Source organism: Nannospalax galili, unplaced genomic scaffold (assembly GCF_000622305.1).
Source record: "Nannospalax galili isolate Female #2095 unplaced genomic scaffold, S.galili_v1.0 scaffold475, whole genome shotgun sequence".
NCBI classification, from domain to species: Eukaryota; Metazoa; Chordata; class Mammalia; order Rodentia; family Spalacidae; genus Nannospalax; species Nannospalax galili.
The window spans coordinates 5,646,344-5,664,217 of record NW_008339435.1 but is presented as its reverse complement, the minus strand read 5'-3'; the positions used below and the strand labels follow the sequence as shown (position 1 = coordinate 5,664,217).

The 17,874-nt window shown below is 45.5% G+C and overlaps 1 protein-coding gene across 2 annotated transcripts in view; it reads right to left on the bottom strand.

Moving 5' to 3' along the window:
* Atp1a1 (ATPase Na+/K+ transporting subunit alpha 1) overlaps window positions 1-6,643 on the bottom strand; it is a 28,929-nt gene extending 22,286 nt beyond the window's left edge. Inside the window, exon 1 of one of the 2 annotated variants that reach the window (XM_008834025.3) lies at window positions 6,347-6,643. In XM_008834025.3, the coding sequence (XP_008832247.1) occupies window positions 6,347-6,358 (12 nt within the window). In that variant the 5' untranslated portion in view covers window positions 6,359-6,643. Of the gene's footprint in view, window positions 1-5,847; window positions 5,992-6,346 lie in introns of those variants that run through there. The other variant, XM_008834026.3, reaches the window with a different exon arrangement.
* Window positions 6,644-17,874: the final 11,231 nt, after the last annotated feature.

Genomic DNA, 17,874 nt, shown 5'->3' with positions numbered 1-17,874 from the left:
TCAGACTTCTTAAATTCCTGTGAATTCTACTTCCTTTAGACAGGTCTGTGGATGGTGCTTTTAACTCAGCCTCTGTCATTACTCCAGCACTGCCCACCTGCCAGTGACCTTGAATAGTCTCAGTCTCCTTGTTTGTCATAACTGTTAACTTACCCAAGGCATTCTGAGAGTTTGGCTAGCTGAATCTGAAAACAAAATACCCAAACAAACAAACAAGCAAACAAGCACTGCACTGTCTCCAAACCTCAAACAAAAACTCAACTAGCAAGTGAGGCCAAAGAAACTGCTCCAATTCATAGCTGGCCAAGAGGCCTTTGGAAACTGTACCTTCACCCTCAATTTGGCAAACTCCAGCTTGGCAGGGAAGTCAGAGACAGGCTGACCCAGCTGGTTGACTACAGACTCTCTAAGTTTGGGAGGGGGACTATCCCCCAACTTTCCCAGGTGACATACCGAAACCTCAAACTTAACTATGACTATAAAGGCCTTCTGCAAAGCGCTGTGCAGAGGCCATTATGATAACTTGATTCTAATTAGCACACATATTACTGCTATTCCTTGCTTCCTATGCAAACAGCCCTCAGACACATTTTAAAGAAAATGTCCCGTCAACCAAGAAATGATCCAGGGACTAAACAGATAGCTCGGCAGTTAACACTGGCTGCTCTTGCAGAGGACCCAGGTTTGGTTCCCAGCACCCACATAGCAGCCAACAACAGTCCATAACTCCAGTTTCAGGGTATCCAATACCCACTTCTGGCCTCCAAGGGCAATGTGTACAACTCACATACATGCAGGCAAAACACTCATACACATTACCAAAAAAAAAAAAAATCCAGTCCTTTTTGCTACATTTGGGATTGCTCTTAAGCCTAAGTGGTTTACTTTGGGTACACATTTCCTAACCAGGGATCTGAGGGCACCGCCAAGACCTGGGCTGGGGGGAAGGGGTGCGGAGGACAGGGGGAATGCAGGCATGGTCCTGCGGTTGCTCTCCAGCTCACATTGCAGTAGCAATTCTTTGTAGAGGAGGTAACTAAGGAAGAGCTCCCACTCCCCTAGCTTGGCACTCTCATATATGCATGTGGGGAGACATACTCCAGCAAGGCCAGAACAGTAGGCAGCCTATGAGCCATGGGGACACAGGGACAAAGAGGACAGCCAAAGCACCAATCAACAGGTTCCTTCACCCCCAAATGAACATTACTCTATCATCCCCCTCAATAAGTTCTTAACCTTGCCAGTCCACCCTTCCTGGGACAAGAGTGCATCCATAATCATTTGAAAAATGACTAGAAACTAAATTATCAATACACTTTAGATTTTCTACCTCTTTAAAAAAAAGCACTTCTTTTAGGTTTCCCCCATCCGCATTCGACCTCTACATAAGACAGCCAGCTGGGAGAGTTGAAACTCCCTGTTCACTCCTCACCTACCATCTATTGCCCTCACCCCATCCCACCCCCATCCCCTTTTTTCTGTCAGACCATTCTGGTTTGAGAAAGAACAGGTAAGTAGCTGGCACAAGCACTACAAAGGGGCCACACCAGTTCCCACCATGTCCTGATCACTTCTTAATGGGCATCATGAAGCCTAGGAAGCAAAGTGACTGCTGGGCTGAGGAAGGAAAAGGCACCCAACAGCCTAAAGAAACACAAATGTTGCGGGTAAAACAAACCCAGTGCCATGACATGGAAGATGCAAGAGAAACACAAGAGACTCAGCACCCCAAGTGCCCCATGGCCACATCAGGATAACAGACTGGAAAGATAAACAACTGGGCCCACAGATGACAAAACCTTACACTGATTACCAAGTTCCCAAACAATGAAGGCTCCAAAGATAAAGCCCAAGCCGCCATCAATCACCTTTCAGATCACCAACACAACTGAGACAGACTGCTGTTACTAAAAGCAGGTAAGACACAATGCCCAGGTATATTTCATTGTAAAGTCATAAAGGAACTAGAGAATGAGGTGTATTAAATTAAAAAAAAAAAAAATCCCTTGGCTCAGGATCCAAATGGAACCAAATCAGGGAGGTGTAGTGGGGAGGGGGGCGTCTCTTCTCATTGACATAACCTGTTATCCCAAACATCAGTCAAATAAATGTGGAGACTGTATTATGGATTCCTGACAACAGATTTCAGAACAACTAATGAGGTGAGTCATATGCAGAGAACAGTCGCTCTGACTCTAGCCAAAGAACACACTTCCCCTTACACTCTCAAGTTCAGATCTGACTTGGTTATATCTACCCTTCCCCCAAATAAAAGGAGGGTTTTAAAAGGAGCTGCATTTTAAGGTTTCCTTTACTTCTCATTCCCACTCATATTCTGGACACATATTCTCAGAGTTATCTAGAATTGGCTAGGCCTGGCAGGGCTGAGGAAACACTCTGCCCAGTATTTTGTTATCCAAACCCAGCCACTCTGATTACCGTGAGCCCATCTGATCTGACACTCCTATTCCTTCTTCGGGCCTGCTGGCTGGCAGGGAGCCCTGGGCACCAATGTTCCAGCTGAGAAAAGTCCATTTCACCGCATAAGATTTTAAAAAACAATGTAAAAAATGACAATTGATCTTGGTGAAAGTCTTTACTTGAAAAGTCAAAGTAGATGGTGACTCTAAGATGCTATTTAAATAGGAGATTTACTTGTTGGGCAAAGATAAGAGTTCCCTTATGGAACCCAATGGGAACTTCCCCTTGGCCTTCCTTTGAGGAGCAATTAGCAGCATTTCTCAGTATTTTTCATCTTTCATATTTCTCAGGGAAAAGGAAAACTGTTTCCTCACTTTGAAAGGGATCAGGACTGAGAAGCAGCAAACCGTTTATGAAGATCTGATCTGCTTACGGTTCTAATTACTTGGTAAGTCCCAGCAACAATGGCCTTGCTGCATGTAGGCATGGCACGCTATATAAACAACACACAGATGTCTCCACTTGAATCTCAGGGCGAAGGATCTACCCCTGGGTCAGTTCAGAAAAAGGAGAGCATCAAGGCTTTCACTTAAAAAAAAGAAACGTGTCAGGTGTGGTGGTGCATGCCTTTAATCCCAGCGCTCAGGAAGCAGAGCGCTGTGGATCTCTGTGAGTCTGAGGCCAGTCTGGTCTACATAGTGAGTTCCAGGCTGGGCTCCAAGGAGACCCTGTCTCAAAAAGACCAAAAACTAAAAAATAAAAAAAACTGTTGTCCATACAAAGCCCACCAGTGTTCTCTAGTTAGTGCCCCCTCTCATTCTGGAGCTATACTTAAAAGAACATAGTCTGATTTGAAGAGAAAGTCATTTATCTGTGCATTTGTGGCTAAAATAATCTTTAGGCAATGGTTTTGGAGGGTACAGGCATGGAACAGTCTACCAATTCTACCACAACTTTAATATTGAACCTACTTTTCATTCTTTGATTTTAAGTTTAGCCCTTGTTTGGATAAACACCCTTCTGGATTTTTCTAAAGCTTTCTATTGGGGAGGGGAGTGTTCTCCATCTTCTTTATAATGCAGCCTCCCCCTTTCCTACTCTCCCACCCAAAGGTGAGTCACCACAGTGTTACAAACTTGACAGCAGAGAACACTACAAATTAACAAACAAGTTTCCAAAAGAGGATACAGCCTTCCAACCCTGGACAGAAAGAACTCAAGACCCTAAGAGTCCCGATCTGCTATACTCTTCCACTGTATGACTAAGAGTCAAAGGTGGAAGGGACCTCACAGCCTATCTCTGCCCCCCTAGAGCCAGCCACCATTGCCTCCTATAAGGACTTTCACTTGCTCCTGGCCAGGCTGAGCAACTTCCCACTGGGAGGACTCTGCCTTTCAGTGTTTTGAGTCTAAAGTACTAGCTTTATAGCAGCCAGAGGGTATACAGTCACACTTCTAAGTTGGGCTCCAAGAGGACAGCTGATAAACGTTACCATACAACCAAGATTTCTGCTGACAGAACCCCTTGTGTAACCTTCACCTGAACCTTCTTCCCTGCCCATCTTTAAATCACCACCCATAAGGTAGGATTTATTTTCCAAGGCACTGAAAAGCTAAGGAGACCTTCCCTGACCCCATCTATCATAAACTTGGGGGGCGGGGGGCAGCAGCAAGTTCTCTAAACAATTACAATGTGTACCTTTGGTGAGCTAAACAGTTGTGGGTGGTAGGCCTCACTGAGGACTTAAGACAAGTCACTGGCAAAAACACCCAATAAGAAAAAAAAAAAAGGGACAAAATCCTATTTCATACCAGGAATGATTCAGCAAGAGCTGTTCTTTGATTTTCCCACCAAATGCCCAGGACCTAGACTTTGAAAGATACAGAATCACCTGAAAATATCCAACCCCAACTATGGATGGCACTTGAGAGAAGGGGGGGTGGTTAACAATGACCTTAAAAATTAGCTGGCAGCAGACTTCCTGGTTAACCAATCAGCAGCAGAGCTTTAGTCACCACCCCGCCCACGTTTTAATCCCCATGTGGAAAAATCCCAACATTTCAGTATGAAATTTTCTTCTGACCAGTTCCAACTATCATAAGCCACTGGAAAAAGATATAGACACACACAGACAGACGCACGCACACTCAACTTTGGCTACAGCTAATTTATCTGAATACTCCAAATACTACTTGTATTTAGTATTTAGACAGCATACCATCCTGTGTCAACCAAGCACAATCTTGTGTTTGATAGTCCCTAGATATTCTGTTAGGATCCATAAAACACCTAGATGAATTTACACTAAATACTCAGATGGGCTGTTATTGTACCACCACTGTTCATATGTGAGATTCATCTAGGCACACATGCATAACTTGGTGACTCAAACATCTGCCTGACTTCCTAATTCATTATCACAAATATTCCTTTGAGTTCTGCATATCAAGTGATGGTTAAGGAATAGATGTATAGGTTTGAGAGCAACAGGCTGTTCAGTGCCTGTTCTGCCACTAAACAACCATTTGACCTTGAACAAGTTCCTTCACCTTCCTAGGCCTTGGGCTGTCTTCAGACTTCCTAAAAGCTACTTAAGTCTCCACTTGAGAAAGATACTTTTCTTCTTGAGGGGAGAAAAGATGAAAGAATGAGCTTTAATGAATAAAGCGTTTACAGGAACGGCCTAGACTGTATGCAGCATGAGATACATAAACCCACCACCCTGGGAAGTAGAGAGGCCTTGGCACTCAGCTCTTAGCTCCATGCTAGATGATCTGACCAGCCCTCCACACTCTAAGCTTTCAAGAGATACAGGCTGGGTACTCCCACCGTCCCTCTTCTCCCTACCAGGCCCAAGCTTTCCAATTATCTCCTTCAAAAATCCATTTAGAGTCTCCAAAGAATGTGCTTCTTCCCTTTGCCCCCATCTCGGTCCACACCCATGTGCCTTAGGACCTGCAGAGCAGTCTACACTGCAGCGGAGGGAGTGGACTCACACCTGTATTCTCATAGCCTAACGTTTTTTTAACCCAAGAACTGGCATTTTTAGGGTTATTTTGGGCAAATTTTTCTGGGCTAGATTTGGGCTGCTTTGCAAAGGGTCAGGAACTCATTCTTCTAAGGTGAGTAGGAGAAATTCGGGTGGGAATAGCGTTGTTCATGCCCTGAGTCCCCTCATTTCCTTCGGGAACCGCTCTTGGAGGAGCCGAAGATGCAGGAAACTGGCAACGCATTTCCAACACCATCTACTGCCCGGGTCTCCAGTCCTTTGTCGGATGAATCGTACCCGGTGGGTCATTCCGTCCCCCTTCAAGGATCATCCTCCGCCATAAATCCACACACCCCTGCCCACAGTTAAGACAGCTCCAGTAAGCAAGGGCGCATCCTGTTATGGAAAGTGACCCATTAAAGCTCTCAAAAGTATACCTTAAAGGCCATCTTAGGGCGGTGAAGTCACACCCTTTCTGGCACCAGCTTTGCTGGGCTAGCTCTGCCGAAGGGGAAGCCAGTTTTTTTCCTTTTGGGAGGGCGGTCGCCTCTGCGGGGAGCTGGCTGAGCCCCAGCGCCTCCAAGAGAAGGGGAGCCTCCGCTCGGAGAGTGCCCCCGTCGGCGCCCGGCTGCGGCGGGAACCGCCACCGGGAGGGGGCCCAGCGGAGCGCCCCAGGGGAAGGGGAGGAGCGCGCCTTCCTGCGGGCTCGCTGGGAGGAGGGAGAAAGGAAGCGCAGAGGAGCGAGGTGAAGGCGAAAGCCCGGCTGGGGGATGCAGCCTCAGCAGCTCCGCCGCGGGTCCCGCAGCCCCGGCCCTCCACGCCCACCCCTCGGTCCCCTCTCCCTCCACCAAGTGCGCAGTCTCGAGAGCCGCTTTCTCCCGCCGGCCTTCCCTTCCGACTTCCTCCTCCTCCTCCAGGGGCTCGCCCGGCACTCACCCCCTTCCCCATGGTGGCGGCGCTCCGAGCCCCGCACGGGCTCCTGTTGCTGGAGAATCGGGAAAGAAGAAAGCAGCTCCCGGCCGCGCGAGCCGGGCCGGGGGAGCGAAGAGGCAGAAACTACGGCGGCCGCGGGCCGGGAGGCAAGGAAGGAGGCCGGCGAGCGGCTCGGGCCGACACCGCCGCTGCTGCCGCTGTTGCTGCCACGTGTCCGCCTCCTCCCGCCGAGACTCAGTGCCCCAGACCCAGCCGCAGCTCGAGCCCGCGCCTCCTCCTCACTTCCTAAAATATGCAACCTGCGTGAAGGCTCCGCCCACGCCCGCACGTCACCGTTACCGGAGCAACCTGACACCCGCTCGATTCTGGCTCCGCCCCCGACTCTAACCCCTCCCCCCCGACCCGCTCCCCTAGGCCCGGACGGTGCTGGCTGCTGCCTGCCGGGAATCCCTGCAGAGGGCGCCGGGGCCCGGAGCGCGCGTGCACACATCCCGGGAGAGCTGCGGCGCGCGCCTCCCTGCGGGACCGCGCGGGAACCCGGCCGCCCGAGGCCCTCCTCCCTCGCCTTGCGTGACCAGCCTGCTGAGTAGGGCCCAGAAGGTCCTAAGTGGGTGTGGTGCCTTGGTGGAACCCCGTTATCCTACTGGCCCAGAGTGGCTTTTGTCGGGGATCTGGGCGAGGGGAGGTCGCAGCGTTGCACCGTGGGGCTCGGATGTCACTCCGAGGGGCTCCGCCTCTGCAGAATCCAGGCCCCGCGCCCACCTGCTGATGCACCGCACTTCCCACCCCCCACCCCCACTAGAGAAATGCTTTTGAACTCGCACGCACACGCCACATACACCTTCTTTCCTTGAGGACCCGCAAAACGGCCGCCGAAGGAAATTCATTCACTGCACTGTGTGAATGAAGCCAGATTGTCAAAAGAAACCTGCTTGACTTTTGAGACATTCTTTATTTTAAAAGAGAAAAACCCGAAACTCAAAGGAATGCATATCTTTTAATAAAAGAAGGTAACTCCAGGGGGGCGATGGCTGAGAACTGTCTCCAGCTAGGCACCTCACTCTATCCAGGCAGCACCTCCTCCAGGGCGAAGGTGGACTCTCCGAGAGGCGTAGGCTCCTCCCTTGTCTTCCCACCGACCGCCTCGCCGGGCTGCAGGGAGGGGCTTCTCTCTATAGCATCTGCTGCTTAGCCGGGGCCGCAGTGCAGACATTCAACAATTACTAAACAAAGTAGTGGTATTAACAATGTCAGGAAGTCGAGAGCGCTGGGAAAGCCCAGGATTCACAGGAGAAAATCGCTCCATACATCTGGGAATTCCTAGGAGAAGCAAGGAAAATATTAACTCCTGAGGTTAAAGCTAACTATCAACTTCAAGTATCAATTCAGGGTAGGACACTGAGCTTGAAAAAAGGGGGCGAGGTAGGAAAGACGGTAAAACAACCACAACAATTAGCAACTGTGTTATCCATAATAGCATAGGACAGCAGCTTTCCTTAGAAGCAACTGTTGCTTATAGGAGAATGCATGATCTGCAGCTTTTATCTCCTCCAGTGATCTACAGACTTGATTAAGTCAGCTCAGGCCTTCCAGAGCAGAGGCACTGGAAGCAGAATTCAAACCCAGGCTGCTGGAGAAAGAGCTACCACACCCACAGCCATGGTCCTAGCATTGTTAGTGTAACAAGGTGAGGCTGTATGCCTTTCCATGCCTGACCCCAGTTACTGTTACTGTGCAGGATGCTCTTGCTTGCTGAAGATCTTAGTTTAAGATTAATCATGCCCAAGGCCCTGGCTGAATGAGAATGCAATAACAACAAAAACGTAGAAAGCACAAGTCTGAGCACTACTTGCCGTTCTTTCCTTCCATAGGTAAGCCAATCATCCATTCAGTCAACAAAATGAACCTGATAGATTAAGAAAGACTTTTTTTCTTTAGAGCTGTCTGCTTGGCAACTGTGGGTCACTGATGTCCTTTGAGGAGGACCCCAAATTTCTAGCTGTGTGGGCAAAATAATAAAACTTTAATTAAACCTTGTATTTTGCTTTAGGCATCACACAATAATTTATCTTGCCCTTGGATTCTCACAGGGCTACCAGGGGGAAGGGTGAGGGCGAAGAACATAGAGACTCTCCCAAGAGTCACTCAGCTACTGACTGAGGGGGCTTGGCCTCAGAATTGCAAAGTGAAGCCATTTTCATCCCAAGTACTTTGGTCTCTGAACATAGAACCAACTTCCCATGGCAAAGAGTGATGGCAAGAATCCCTGCCTGGTTGAAATGTGGAGCCCTGGCTATGGACATGAACCAACAAGGCAAGGCCAGTTGGCTAAGAAGGCAGTGTGAGAGTCTCCGGTCCAAGAGATACATCAGAGAACATAGGTGACCGAAAGTAAAGGACGTCTTTTCTTGGGAAAAGGTAGTGGTCTTTTGTTTTGTTTTGGTTTTGGTTTTTCTCTTTCTCTTAGGAGAGGTTTCTGAATGAAACCTTAGAAATCAAAGACAGGCAGTCTTTGTTTTATGATGAAGAAATTGAGGTTCAAGGAATGATGAACACTGGTCATTCCAAAAATAGTGGTAGGGGGCTGGAGAGATGACTCAGCAGTTAAGAACATTGTTCTTGCAGAAGACCCGGGTTCGAGTCCACATGGCAGCTAACAACTGTCCATAACTCCAGTTCCAGGGAATCTGAGAGCCTCTTCTGCCCTCCGCAGGCATTGCAGGACACGGGTACACTTACCTACATGCAGGCAATACACGCATACACATAAAATAAAAATAATAAAATATTTTTTTAAAAATAGTGGCAGAACTTACAGGTACCTTTTCTAGCTCCTAGTCCCATGGAGCGGGGACGGGGGCGGGGGTAGTCAAGTGATGCCTCTCCTCTCTGCTTCTTAATCTGTCAGTTCTTTTAAGGATGCTAGCTCGGGGCACAATTAAATAGATGAGCTCAGAGAATCAGCATTATAGACCTCAGGGCTGCCAGGTGTGGACAGCTTAGGGGAAGATCTGATCACAGCCTAGAAGGGCTGACCCAATCACTGTGAACGGAGTCAGCAGATGTATGAAAAATATGAGGCAAGCCAGTATTCTCAGCCAAGAATGCTAGCACTCAGAGTAAGTACTTGCTGAATTGAATAAACATGACACTGCATTTAAGGACTTCAGAAGATGAGCTGGAGACCATGGCAAATTAGCATTTTCTATAGGAAGCAAATATTTGGGGCATCAGTGAGCTAGGAATTTGGAATAATGAGATTTTCCTTGACCTAGCTTGGCCTAGAGTTAGTATGAAAATAATGATAAACTTGCTTTTTTTTTTTCTTTACCCATTTCCAGGCTCCCCCAGAAAGCCCCCTCCTGCCTTAAGGTCCACTGTACACATCACCCTACAATTCCAGCTCATGAATGCTCCTCTACCAGAAAATGCATTTCCTTTCTCCTGTCCAACAGCAGGTGTATTGCTGCCTGCTTTAGCTTTTAATCTAAAAAGTGATATTTACTTATTTATTTGGGGGAAAGCGTGCATGCTGCAGCATACATGTGAAGGTCAAAGGACAACGTGTGGAAGTCCATTCTCTCCTTCACCAAATGGGTCCTGGGGACTGAACTCAAGCTGTCAGGCTGGCAGCAAGTGCCTTTACCTGCTAAGTAATCTCCCTGGCACGTTGCTTCCTACTTCAAAAGCACAGTCTGTGCACATCACCAACCATCCCAATTGGCAGAGAAGTAATTCTGACTCCTATAAACTTTCCTCCCAAGCCTCATTGCCTAGTCTTCTCTTAGTTCCTTTTGAAAATTCCTTAATATTCTCTTCAATGTGTATTCTCCTATTAATGGTTGAAGAAATCACGATTTGCCTTTGGAAATGTGCGGACTTCAGCATTTATTTGGTGACTGTACAGGTTATTACCAACCACAGCAGAGTCAATTCCTATGTCCCATCCCTTTAACATAACTGTCACTTAAATAATGTACTTTTATTAAGAGCAGTGTTTATAAATAAAGCAGTAACAAGGGATCCTTTAACCATTTCTGTGTTTTACAGTGGCTCCTGAAATTTTTAATCAGGATTGTATCTTCTCTTCTACACTGCCCACCCGACATTTCTACTGCCTTCATCCCAATCCAAAGCACCAAGACAGAGTATAAAGGCCTCGTAGTTCAAAACTCATTTATTCAAATCAGCAGCCATGGGGGAACTGCAAAGAAAAAATCAAATGGTAACAAAGAAGACATCTGGCTTGAAAAATATTCTGCTCTGAGAGGTCCATCTTCATCCAGTCAGCATGGGCAAGCCCTTAGCCGAGATGAGGTGGCAGGAGGTGATTGTCATCCACCATGCGCCCTCAGGGGCTAAAGCCTTGGGTTCTGAGGAAGTAAGTGCTATCTCTGTGCTACTTGGATTTGCTATTCTTGGTCTGAAAATCTTCCATACAAAAACAATCAAAAGTGTTCTGTGGAGGTCGGCCCTATTGAAACCAATACTTGTCCATAGATGCCAAGGCGCCAGAGCTGGGTGTCAGAGAACATGCAAATTTTTTTCTTAGTAAAGAGCCACCTTAAGAGGAGAGAATACAGACCATCAAAAAGTAGTTTAATTCATTTATGAAAGTCTAGAAGCTTTTGCAACAGCTGTAGAAGTAACCAAAAAAGTAGGTCAGGTATAAAAATAGTAACCAGCTGGATTCATTTCTAATAGCTTATGTTTTAGCCAGGAGACTGCCATTTTAGTGATAGATGACCCTCACATGTGAACTCTCACAAGGAAGTCCCTAGGAAGGGTTCCCTCTTTTACTTCCTCTCTCATAAAAAGCCGTAACTCTGGTACTCTTATACTATTTAACAGTAATTAAGAGCCCGTTTATGAAGACAACATCCCCAATCAAAAACAAAACCAAACTTCTCCACAATAGTTATCATTGGGTATGTAGGTATGAACCTTGCATAGTGCCTGGTGTTGGTGTGTAAAGATGAAAATGAACTCTCTACCCTCAAAGAACTCACTATCTGGTATGAAGAAAAGACAGGAGAAGAGATGTTAGTGGCACAGTGAGGGAGCTGGATCTAGGCAGAGCATCAGCAAGGGATGAAAGAGGAAACGGCCAACTCTGCCTGCAGAATTGGGAAGTGGCCCTGACTGGAGAGAGAGGCGGCGGGGGGGGGGAGTTCATTATGTGGGCACTGTGTTTGGGAGGGTCAGGGGGACCCAAATAAAGCAGCACGTGGGTAAAGTCTTCAGGACATAAACTTGGGCTGTTGGAGGACTGGCTAGCAGTTCTAAATGCCTGGAGCCTGGGTTGAGAAAGGGAGTGGGGCTGGCTTCTGTAGATGGCAGCATACAAACTGTGAAGGACTTTGAAGCCATCAAAGGGCTTGAACTTCATCCTGTAGGCCACAGGGAAATACGGTAGGGCTTTAGGAAGGGGTGTGGCATGCTCAGACTTGTGCTTTAAAAAGATTTCTTTGCAGAAGAGAAGCTGTGTTAGGTTTCCACAACTAACCCATTTATCAAAGCTTCCCTAGTCATGTTGAATTCAGCATCCTAAGACATCTGTGCTCTCATATATCTTTGTGATAGCATATTTTTATGCATCTCTTAATTCCCATCATCATCCCCATTATCCACTACTTCCTCCCAATAGAACTTCTCAAAGAGCTGGGTATGGAAGGAAAAAAAAATCTGGAACTGAGGCAGTCTTTCAGCAATCAGTTGACATAGAATCCCCTAACTCCAAAAGACAGCTCAATGTGCTGGGAAGACTGGGTATCTTATTTGGTTCCTGGTATGTTTTGCTAAACAAGACTCCCAAATAAACCAAAGACTGTTTTGGCACTGTCAGAAACCAGTGCTTAATGCAACTGCACTGACTAAAGAAAATTTAGCCCATCTGGCAACCAATCTCACAATAAAGATTGGAATTATAGGGAGTAGAGAAAGGAAGATGAGGCCAAATTAATGAATAATTTAGCTTCAATTGTCCAAAGAGCTCAAGTTATAGATGTCCCTTATGCAAATGAATTTATGCATTTTGATTTTTTGACAAGTCCCTGCCAACTTGACATCAAAAATTTGATTGCAGACATGGCCGCAGAGGTAGTAGTAGAGAGAGTGATGATCATGGCAATAGTAAGGGTACTTGTGCAGATGCTGATGATAGTGATGGAAAAGATGCTGGTGGTAATGGTTGGTGGAGTTGAGGATGATGGTGGGTGAGATGATGACAGTGATGATGGAGATACCAATAGTGGTAGTAGAGATGCTGATGGTGATTGTAGAGATTATATTATGATAATGAAGATTCTGCTGCTGGTGGTGGAGATGCTGATGATAATGTTTTTTTGTTGTTTGTTTGTTTTTGAGATAGGGTCTCCCTCTAGCCACAACTGACCTGGAACTCACTATGCAGACCAGGCTGGCCTTGATCTCACAGAGATCCACCTGCCTCTGCCTCCCAAGTACTGGAATTAAAAGCATGTGCCACTGTGTCCGGGTGCTAATGATAATGGTGGAGATGCTAACAGTGGTAGTGAAGATGCTGATGGTGGTAGTAAAGATGCTGAGAGTGATGGTGGGAATGATGATGGAGGTAATAGAGCTGTTGATGTGATGGTGGAGACAGTGGTAATGAAGATGCTGATAGTGGTGAAAGAGATACTGATTGTGAAGGTGGGGTTGATGATGAGGGAGATAGAGGTGCTGATGGTGGTAATAATGATGATGGTGATGGTGGAGATTCTGATGGTGGTAATGATAGTGGTGAAGGTGATAGACCTGTTGATCAAGTAACAGTATCCCAACCATATACTTTCTTCAAGCTACCGTGTTCTCATGATCTATAAAAACTGTGTGGTTCATTAACGGTATCACTGTGTTGCTGTAAGGATTGATTGATACAATTTAAGTAAAGCAGTAGAATATTGTTACCATTAGTAACTATTTCAAAAGTGTAAGGCATTATCTTGATTCTGCCTAGAAGACACAGGGCCCAGGAAGGTTGAAGGCCATCCATAAACATTGATCTAGAAGAGGAGGGAGGAGGAACAGAATCTCCTTTCTGCTAATGTTGCCTCTGCCCAGCTCTTACCCAACAAAGAACCTGTCTCCTGAAGCCTTGCCAGCTGGGCCCACCAAATCTAGTAGCAGAAGTCACTGAGCACTCCACCTGTTTGAACCGCATTGGTTATTACTGAAAGAACCAGGGAACTAAGTCCACTCAAACACCACAGCTGCAGTCTAGACAGGAAATTTTTACCTTCCAAATAAGGCTGAAAACCCAGGTTCCTTACTGCAGTGGCTAATGCCAAAAAACCTCCTCAGGAAAAAGAAAGCATTGTCATATTGTCTCCAAATGCAATTTAAAACCTTTTCTCATTTTTCCTTTTTACTTAAAAAAAAAAAAAAAAGATACCATCTGCTAATGCAATCACTAATTAGCAAGGGAGAGTTATTCTAGCTTCCTAAGAACAGACCCAGGAGGGGACTGAGTTACAGGCCCATCACTTCTATTCAGGAATTACTGGCCTTGCCATGCCAGGCAGGCATCATGCTTGGGGCTGAAGATGCGGGCTGGATGCAGGGAGTCGGCAGAGGCCAGGGACACACTTGCCTCCAATGGCTCTAATCTCATAAACCAGAAGTACTCATTCTCAATGTACTCTCTTCCCCTCTCATTTTTCATAATGGAAAAAAAAAGGCACTGTTAAAATTTTGAATTAAGGAGCAGTTGCCATCTGGGTAATTGAATTTTGCTTGAAGCAGGCCACCTGGTTCACATCAGCCATTCTTGGCAGGTATGGAAGTGTCAGCTAAGGTCCTGCATTGACTTCTAAACATGGGCTCACATTCATTCCATGAGCAGTGGTGAAACCTTAATTTCTGAGTAGTGAAAGCTGCCTTGTATCAGGTTACCTTCAATGCATTGGAGAGTTGTCTGATTGCAGACACTGAGAATTATAGCAGGAATGGCTGGCCTTGTCCATTCCTAGCCACATGCTGCCTTTATAAAACAAAAACTGAAAAAAACAACTCCCTTTGATTTCCTATTTGGACATCCATGTCAGAGAAATATGTGTAACTAAAATCACCTTGCTCTCCTAGAGGAGTTGGTGGGGGGAGAGGAGGAGTTGTTGAGGATTTGCAGGTTGTGGATAGTGGAGAAGTGGGTAGCTGGGAAGAGTGTCAAGACTTCCCCTCCCTCCTCAGCTGCTTTCCATGGTTCTGGTCAGTCTTGTGGACTGTATAGTATGTGGGGTTACAGTCCTAATCCCACAACTCAGGATCACCTCCTTCCCCCAGGATTCAGTGCTTTGCATGCAACTCCCCAGCAAGAGCTGTCTGGGCCAAGAGTGCCTTGTATTTGTGTAGACTGACATCGCTGGTGTCAAGAGGAAGGGTTGGTGAGAACAAGACAAGAAACAGAGCTGCTCCAAACTTGGATGGCCTTAAGCAAGTCCCTGTGTTTCTTTAAATCTGTTTCTTGCATGTCTGAAATGGTCTAGAGCAGAACTTAGTGCAAGCAGGTGATTGCACAGGCAACATTTGATTCTTTAGTTGGGAAGGGTGCTCTATATTGGATAGAACTCTTATTTACAGGTAGCATGGGTTTTGCAAAGGAGCTTATGGAATGTGAATCCTACACTAGGAATAACCTGGTCCAATCCCATTATACAGGATTAGATGAGTGCCAGTGCCAGTGCTTTTCCCAGGGTCACAGATCTTCTGCTTAATGACAAAGCAAGGTCCCCAGTCCCTTCTCTTCTTAACATCCAGGCTGCTTCCTCTATTTTAAGGCCACTAGAAAAGAAATCAGTTCTGAAAACAGAAATATTTTCTTCTAAACAAAATAAAACAAAAATGAGGGTTATCTAAAACATATAATTTAAAGAACCAGTTACTTTAAAATGGAATTTTCCATGATAGCTTGGGTATTCATGTACGTTCATCTTAAAAACCTCAATTTCTCAAGAGATCTGTATCTACTCAGGGGCAGGAAGCAGGTGGAAAGTTGAGTTAAGGTCAGCATGGTCTACGTAGAGAGACCCTATCTCAAAAAAACAAGACAAAGCAGAAACAAAACAAAAAGTTGAGAAAGAGGAGAGAGAGAGAGAGAGAGAGAGAGAGAGAGAGAGAGAGAGAATGAATGTGTCGTATCTGAATGCACACATACATATGCATACATATACGTTTCAACTTGAGAGAATTCAAGAAAACATCTTTTTCTTTTCAACATGATGTCAAGGTTAACTTAAGTTAAAAATAATTTGCAGGGTTTCTGGGCTCAGAATGAGCTCCACTTTTATCCTGAGATGACTCCTCTTCCTCTAATGACAAGCCCCATGGTCCTACCCCACATCTGCATGGAGGTACCCCACACTGCTGGGTGACATTGCTCAGCTCCAATCTAGAACCTTCTGGCTCCCACAGGAGGAGCCTACAGGAGATTCCTGAGGATTCAGGGCAGCAGCTGGGGCAGGGTCCTAGAATGGAGCTGGGGTAAATGTGGCACATTCTGGGGTTTGAGAGAAAGGAGTTGGAGGTAGCTACTGAGCCTTGTGTGGTCACTACCAACTCCTAAGCCAGCTCACTTATGTTCCTATGGCCTCATGATCTCCTCTTAATCCAATAAAGGGACACTTGCTTACATTTAAAAAGAAGTCTTAATATTATTTCATCCACAATATCCTGTCTGCAAGCATTTAAGTTCATGAATTTCCTTCTCAAAACTAATTTCTGTCCAATGAAACTCTTTCAATATTGATCTAAAAATCACTCACATTATAAGCCTCTGAGATATGATCTTTACTCTCCTTTTTCCTTGCCAAATGGTCAGTGTCTATGCTCTCCTTCCTTCGCCCACACTTTGCTGTTTCGGCATCCATTAGCCTTGCCTCTCCTTTCATGAGCAACAGCCTTTTTTCCTGAGCTAGGTTCAGTTAGGACTCCATCTTTCCACACTGGGATCCATGCATAGCATCTGGGAAATCACATCCTGATGTTAAGGAATCCGATGAGGAAGTTGCTGAGTGTAGATCCAGTTGCTGGACAGGGTACAAGGAGCCTGGGAGAGACCTGTGAGTCCCAGATCCCTGGGCACAAAAGCTGTTTTCTTAGCAATGTAGCTGTCCTCTTTCAACACAAGTATCAATTTTGGTATTCTTGTTATTTTTTAAAGATTGCCTTTCTTACCATATCCTACCAATAATAAAAGGTTAGGTTTTTGTAGGAACCCTTTATTATGATTTTCTAAGGGGGCTACTCACAGCCTCTATAAACATCAAAAAAGCAGGGTTCTTCCAGGTACTTCTGTTGTGTGTCGGGGGCGGGGGTAGTAATTGAGAAATTATAAAATATACAACAATGCTTACTTATTACCACAATACATTCCTGGAAAACACATGGAAAATTCTAAAACTTCCCTGTGGGATCTGTGTTATAACTGGATGCTGCATTCTTGACCAAAAACTTGGCATCAGATAAATCACAGAAACTAAATATGTCACAGAGACAGAGATCCACAGTTTAAATCAGTGGTTCTCAAACCTAACTGAGCATCAGAGTTGTTCGAAGAGATTGAAAAGGAAATGCTGGTGTCCAGGTTCCAATGGGACCCACTGAAGTCAGATTTCCGTGGATGGATCCAGGTTACCAAATTTTTAGGGGAATGTGTTTTTGTTTATCAAGAGCTCAGACCAAATGAAGGAGTTAGTGTCATTTGCCACTTAAAATATTAAAAGAGTCATTTTCAAGTAAATGCAATATGCTTTGATTTATGACATTTAGAAAGCCCCTCCATTTGATGAGCAAGTCATCTCACCAGGTAATTAGATGTTGCTGTCTGGATACTTTAAAGATTAAACTTGAACTAGTATCTTCAAGGCACAAGGTCCCCAAATGATAGTAAAGTAATGGATGTTTATGAGAAGCTCACAACAAATGTCTTTGTATTGAAGATTGGCTAGGAGTCTTTGGAAAAGAATAGGCTTGCTTCCTGTTCTCAAGAAGTCAAGTTTGATACAGGTGTCCTATTCAGGGATATTCACTCTGCAACCTCTTCTCGGCACATTGGCCAATTGTGGGTTTCTGTGTTAATCGCCATCTGCTGTATAAGGAAGCTTCTCTGGTGAGAGCTGAGTTCATTCTGTGTTCAGAGGTTTCATTGAAGATGTGTCACTTAGGGTGAAGTGTCTCACAGACTCTTATGTTCTGCATTTGACCAGTTCTAGAACTCTGTAATAGTCTCCATCTTTGCAAAAAGAAGCTTCTTTGATGAGAGGTGAAAGATATACTTGTCTGTAAATATGAGGATGTACATTTAGGATAAAGTAAGAAATTACGTTGGTCTAGGGATGTGTCAAAAATAGGTTTTTCAGTAGGATCTATGACCTCTCCAGCCATGTGTGCTTGACTATGTTTATAGTATCACACATGAATTCTCTGCAAGCTGAAATCAAACAAAATTCCAGCATAGACATGGGGAAGTGGATAAAAACTCAACCTCACTTAAGAAACTTTTGGCAATTGATGTC